The 6,553-nt window shown below is 33.7% G+C and overlaps 1 protein-coding gene across 1 annotated transcript; it reads right to left on the reverse strand.

The window, feature by feature from the left end:
• Positions 1-1,995: 1,995 nt before the first annotated feature.
• Positions 1,996-4,586, reverse strand: LOC148947959 (uncharacterized). Its single transcript, XM_089096047.1, has one exon. The coding sequence runs from the start codon at positions 4,584-4,586 to the stop codon at positions 2,535-2,537; it is 2,052 nt and encodes a 683-aa protein (XP_088952173.1). The 3' UTR covers positions 1,996-2,534.
• Between the last annotated feature and the right edge of the window lie 1,967 nt (positions 4,587-6,553).

Consider the following 6,553-nt stretch of genomic DNA (forward strand, 5'->3'; position numbering starts at 1 on the left):
AAAACATCCATGAAAAACTTCAAATAAATCGACCAACACACATAACCTCTCGAGCAACAACAACAAATACTATTTCTGGATCATAACATTCGCTGAGAGCAACAACAAGAAGGAATTGTCATTGACCTGCACCCATTAGACTCAATAATCCATGAAAGTGAGAAAGTTCCTGTTTTTCCATTCTCACTGACAAAAACCATAATTTGATGTTGACATCCATGAAAAACATCAAATAAATCGACCAACACACATAACCATCCAAGAAAACAGACATAAATGTGACAAAGTTCCTGTTTTTTCATTCTCACTGACAAAAACCATAAAAACAGACATAAATGTGACAAAGTTCCTGTTTTTTCATTCTCACTGACAAAAACCATAAAACCATCCATGAAAAACATCAAATAAATCGACCAACACACATAACCATCCATGAAAACATCCATAAATGTGACAAAATTCCTGTTTTTTCATTCTCACTGACAGAAACCATAAACCACGTGGTTCTATGCCCATATATGGTGTGCTGATCGGAGTAGCACCCCCTCCTCTACTGAAAATATGTATGCAATTACTTATGGTCTCATATATCCAGTTTATACATTTTTTTTTTTAATATTTCTCTCCTAATTCTTGAATTAGGCAAATCGCTAGACATAAAACAAACGGATAATCGCTGGAATGTGTCTGTTTTCTATGCAAATGGGCGTTTATATATTGTGTCTGGATCAATGTTGTCTGTGTCTTTCTGCTCACTGTATTTGGTTTTTGTATCTCAGAACAAATCCTAGGATGTGTATATAATTATTCCTCCTCTAAAATGTGTACAGATATTTTAAGATTTTTTTGAGGTTCACAAAAGATTTCTTTATTTGCCAAACTAAAGCTGATATTTTTGTCAAGCCTAATGGTTTTGCAATCATATTCATACTTTTCTTGTAATTCTACTTTTTTTTTAAATTAATTTCTCCCCCTCTTGACTTAAGGCTCTTGCTGTTGGAAAAAAAAATCTACTTAGGTGTCCACTATTAACATTTTAATCAAATTTTTTGAAGGATATTTCGTTCTTGACTTGTTTTCTTTTGCCATTCGTTTTCTTCTTTTATTTTGCTGACTTCAAATGGTTATGTTTTTTCCTTTTGCAACAGAAAAGACTTGGTGGAGGTCTTTTCCAAAATATCTACCTTATATTTTCGCTCTATTGACGACTTCTGATCCAAAGTTGTGAGCAAAGCTGTTTTAGATTGTTTTTTTTTTATTTCTGCGAAAAAGACATGCAAATCTCAATTGTGATTTCCATTTTCCACAAGATAAAAAAATCCTCATTCTCTTTGATACAATATAGTTTTAGGCACCCTATAGGCCCTTTAAGGGCTGAAGTGTAATTTGGCCTTTGCTGAAAACGTTTCTTTTTCCATCAGCGTGTTTCAAGTATATTCGCAATATCAGCGATGCAACAAAAAATAATATCACATGGCTATTCATCGTTTACAAGATAGAGTAGTGCTATCTCTTTGCCTCTCAGACCCTCTAAATAGCTTGAGTGACGTTTGTAGTTTGAGTGCCAATCGGATGAAAAAGTTTTTGACTTTTTTTGGGCCCTCTGCCTCCCTTCCTTTTCTGACAAAATACATGTTTTTCTTTTCCCAGTGAGTGATCCCTAAAAGTTTTGATTCAGTCGGAAACCAACGATCAAACATTCCCCCCTGTCCTACTTTAAAACCTATCTGTAAACAATTGATAATTTGCACTATTCACTTCCATTGCTTCAAAGGCTGAGGGGGGAATCAAGTCTTTGGGACTGAGGGCCCGAGGTCTGAGGGGGGACTTTTGGTCAATTTGGGACAAATGGCCCTTTCAAATTTTTGATCCAATATAATGAGGTGCTATGGGGGGGGGTGGAGGAGGTAGCAAAAAAATTGCAGAAAGTTGGTCAGTTGCACTCTAATCACTTTCGACGCTGAATATGGGCCTTAGGACTTGAACTTGGTATGACCATCCTTACTATACGAAGGGGTCCAAATACAAAGGACTTAGCGCTAGAGCATTGCCTCTGATATACAGGTATATCCGAGACTGAGATTGAAATCTTCTGGAAGGTCATTTAAATCAAAACTGTGAACATTGCTAGTACCTCGCACTCATTAGAGTGTTACACTACATTAGGCCAACACAGTGGTGATAGCTTGCTCTCCGTTTGCCACCTGCTAAGATCCTCTCAAACACTTGTTATTTTAGTCATATTATCAAAGCTTACTAAAAGTGCTAGGCTGGTTCCAACAGAAATTCCTCCGATTGTTATAAATTTTACGTTTACAATTATTATTGTGTTTATTTCTTTTGAACAGGGGGGTTAAAATCTTCGTTGAACTATAATTCGTCCTTTCACAATCCTCTTTCGTCTGAGCCTAAAGCGGATATTTGACTCGGTAAGCTTATGTTTGCTTATGATGTTCTTAGAGCAAATTTATGGGATACTACACTGTGGATTCAAAATCATTAGCTTCAACATCACCATCAAAACTAACTGGTTGTCATAAATATCCATTTTTATAATCTTCAAATCCTCTAAGAATATAGTCCCTGCTATCATCAATGTGAGCACTACTCTTTGCCATATAAAATGTAACCATAGTTATACACACAATACAGACTAACAATGAAGTCAGAAAACATAGTGGAAACATAAAAACAAAGTCACTAATACCAGACGAGCAGTTCTGCTCGTCCGTTCCATTCTTACAGTGAATAATCCCATCACACCACAGAGCGTCACTAAGGCATCCTACATCTGGACAGTAAGAATGGCAGTGCTGAAATGCTTTTAGAGCTTTCAATTCTACCCACTGGATTGAAAAATTTATGCTCATAGTAGCAACAACTTCTAAAATAGCAGCCACTGGATTGGATAAGTTTTGCATCTTTGGTGTTATCACAGTCATTGGTCCGTCGGTAATCCATTCGGGGCATATTGTATTTATTAATAAGCCACTAGAAGTGTACACATAAATTTTATTTCCTTTTGGACATTCAACGTCGAATCCGTTTTCCTTAAGGACATCAAACCCTGGAATTTGCACAGAAAAATAATGATCTAGATGTGACGAATTGATTACAACCGTGAATTTTTTGCATGGTCCTGAGGCATTAAAGTTTAAAGTAGTATTTCCAAAATTAGAAGATAACTCTTTATTTATTCTACACTGAGCACTGCTATGGTATGAAAAATCAATCTGAAGGTAGATACTTTCAGGTAAATCATCATAAGTCATGTTAATGACTTTGTATTGTAAGCGGACGGATTGTAAACTAAATTCATATGAAACGGGATACGAAGGTGGTTGAAATGAAAGTTTTTCAACCCAAATATTTCTCCCAATATCTTCGAACACTTTCAACTCACTTTTGTTTGAACTAGAACCAAATATTTGTAGTTTTAAATATTCATTTGGTAAAATAAAAAATTGATATTCACATATAAAATTACGACTACCCCCACTTCCAAACAATAATATATTACTGGGAGTCTTTAAAATTCCTTGCGTCCTTGAAGAATTTAAAAATGAGTTACATTCATTTGAAAAATCCACTATTTCAAGGTCAAACTTGAATAACAATTTATCTCTAAAGGTCCAATTGTAAAACTTGAAAGCTATTCCAAGCTCACTTGAATTGCTAATCAGACTTTCTGAAGCAAGAGAGCATGGTCTTGTAGGACCCTTTAAATTTACATGATGACAAGAGAGGTTCAAATTTATTTCACAGCTTTGTAGCAAAGTGTCACTGCCATCCTTCACAGATAAACAAACTTGTGACTTTTCGGAGACAGAAGAAATATAATATTTTCGAATTTTTAACCATACAGCTTTGTTTCTGTAGCTTTTTAGTTTGTAACCATAAAAGAAGTTTCCAATACCTATGAAGTTTTCAGGATTATAGATTGTGACTATATTTTTTAATAATGGTATTGTTCTTATGGTAGTTTTATTCATGGTTCTAATTTTATCTGTTTGTATCATATCTGAACTTTTGTTGCGAGCTCTTTCAACTGAGCTCATCAATGAAGTTGCATTGACTTCTTTTCTGAGAGCACTGTTTAATTGTAGAGAGTTTCTATCTTTAAATGTCATATTTCTTCGCAAAATCTCATTTTTGAATGTAGATTTTCTTTCGTTTAGAATTACGTTATCGTTTGAATAGGCTGGCGGAAGTCTGACAATTTCCAAAACCTCATTTTTGTTCATCATAGCACCTATTGTGGCCATATCCACAAAAAACACTTCCGCTATTAATTTGAATCCCGGTGGATATCTTAAAGGAAGAGGATGATGAAAATTTCCTACTGGATCAGATGTGAAAACGAGGAGGAATTCGTTTCCCGAGCTGACGAGTGAAGGCATTAACAATTCACCACAAAGTTTCCCAATTAGTTCATGGCTGGTTGTAGCTCCATTGAAGATTTCAAGGAAGTTGTTTCTGCACCTGGAGGTGGAATTCAAACTTTGGCCAGCAATTGTTTCTTCAGATGGGTCTAACTCTAAAAAATAATAAGAAAATTTCTTAGTTTGGTCCTTAGTAATTAACATCGATGTCCAAAATCAATAGATGCCAAATAAATTTCGCAAAGACGTCACCTCATCTGCACGATAAGGGCACAAACTAAAGAATCTAAATATTACAGAAAAGTGAAAAACACAGTTTTGAAGTTGTCTCTGGAGAAGACAATGAACTTTAAAATAAACTCAATTTGCCTTGACAGTCTTTTATTCTAGGTCATAGCGATGAAGGGCATGTAACTTATAAAATGGCTTGATAAGAAGCAAGGTATGACAAATTCAAAACATAATACTTTAAAAACTGAATGAAAATGGACAAGGACGATCCATCAATAAATTTTCAACAAAACATGACAAAGAAAATGGCTAATAACCCTTACTACATCAATTTATGATGTCAGGAAACTGGTAGACGATATTTTCCAATGTAAATTATAATTTGCACCATCAGTTTTCACTTCATTTCCTTATCCTTCATCTGCAATTACTTAATCTTAAATTTTATGATCAGCTTGTTTTGACTGTAAACATGATAAATAAAATATATAAAAAATTAGGATGATTTTTCTGTTTTTTTCTTCTTCTGAATTTCTACTAGATTTTTAGGTTTTCTATCCATATAAAGAGGCATTTGTACAATATTTAAATATGTACAATATTGTACAATATTGAAATTTAAATCATTTTCTCTTTCCGTCATGTCCTTTTGTAATATTCACGCAACAGCAAAGCAATTTCTAACGATGGCGGTCTAGAGAAAAGAGTATCTTAGAAAGCCTCGCCTTATAAAATTTAAAAGCGTTTAAGATTATTGAATGTAAATTCAGTGGCTTGACCCATCTGTAGTAAAGCTGCTTACTGAAACTAAATAATCTTCATGAATTGTTTATTTGATATTGTCTTCTTGTTTAAAATTACTTTTAACTCTTACTTTTAAGAATATCTAGTTGTTTTTTATTCAGCTGAACCTGGCAAAGCAAAGTTTTTCTAATGGATGTAAAGAGCGAAGTTGAAACTTAAAACGAATAGTTGTTATTGCTTCTGAGCGTTTGCTACACATTTTGCTACATATGCTACGTTTGCTACATATGAAACTGGCTTGAATAAACAGACCAGAATTTTGAAAAACTACCGCATTGCTCAAAACACAAAACAACACATTTTGTTAAGAATGTAAATTTAAACCACTTCAGGATGTCTTGCAGCAGAAAATAAAGTATTTTAAGATATTTATACATAATTTGGATTCGCTTAATTTGGTACAATTCGTAGATTATCATTTTGTAAAGGAACCTCAAGAGAAGGGGTCTGGTAGAAGTACAATAATGCGAAGACCACTCTTTGGCTGCTAATTTTAGTAAAATGTAGAGTGTAGGTGGCATTTAGATTTTTGTAATGTTTAAAAGTAGTTTTTTCTTAATGTTAGTACCACTGAGAGGAGAGGAGGTGGGATTAAAAAAAAGAAAAAAAAAGAGAGAAGGGGTGTGGCTAGCGTTGAAGTAATACTTTCGTCGGAAATTAAAATTATAGCTTATTGCATTTCTAAAGATATAAATTTACGTAGCTAAATGCTGAATATGAAACGTTTGAGACGGAATTGGATGATAAATTTGTCTGCGATTTTTGTATGATTTTAGGATTTCTCAGTTGCAGAATGAATGTCTTCGTTTTTATACTTGAATTTTGTAGCGAATTTAATTTTTATACTAAAGCTATATTTTTTATGACCAGTGATAAACTATTAGAGCTTAACAAAACATTCTCTTATTTTCTGCAGGCTAATTAAAGAGGTTCTCTCTTAAAACAGCTTCCTCTTTTATTTTATGTGGGTCTTTCGCTTTCAGTAAAGCATTAATTTTTTAGAAACTCTACAAACATACATATATCACGAATCCGTTTTATATAGCTGGTTTTATGGTTATACGTTGCATATGATTCGAAGCAATAATTTTTGTTTGTCTTGAACTTAATCATCATTTTTTACTTCAATAAAAAAA

The sequence above is a fragment of the Artemia sp. Qi Xiang Cuo genome, chromosome 10, assembly GCF_049724085.1.
Source record: "Artemia sp. Qi Xiang Cuo chromosome 10, ASM4972408v1, whole genome shotgun sequence".
Lineage (NCBI taxonomy): Eukaryota > Metazoa > Arthropoda > Branchiopoda > Anostraca > Artemiidae > Artemia > Artemia sp. Qi Xiang Cuo.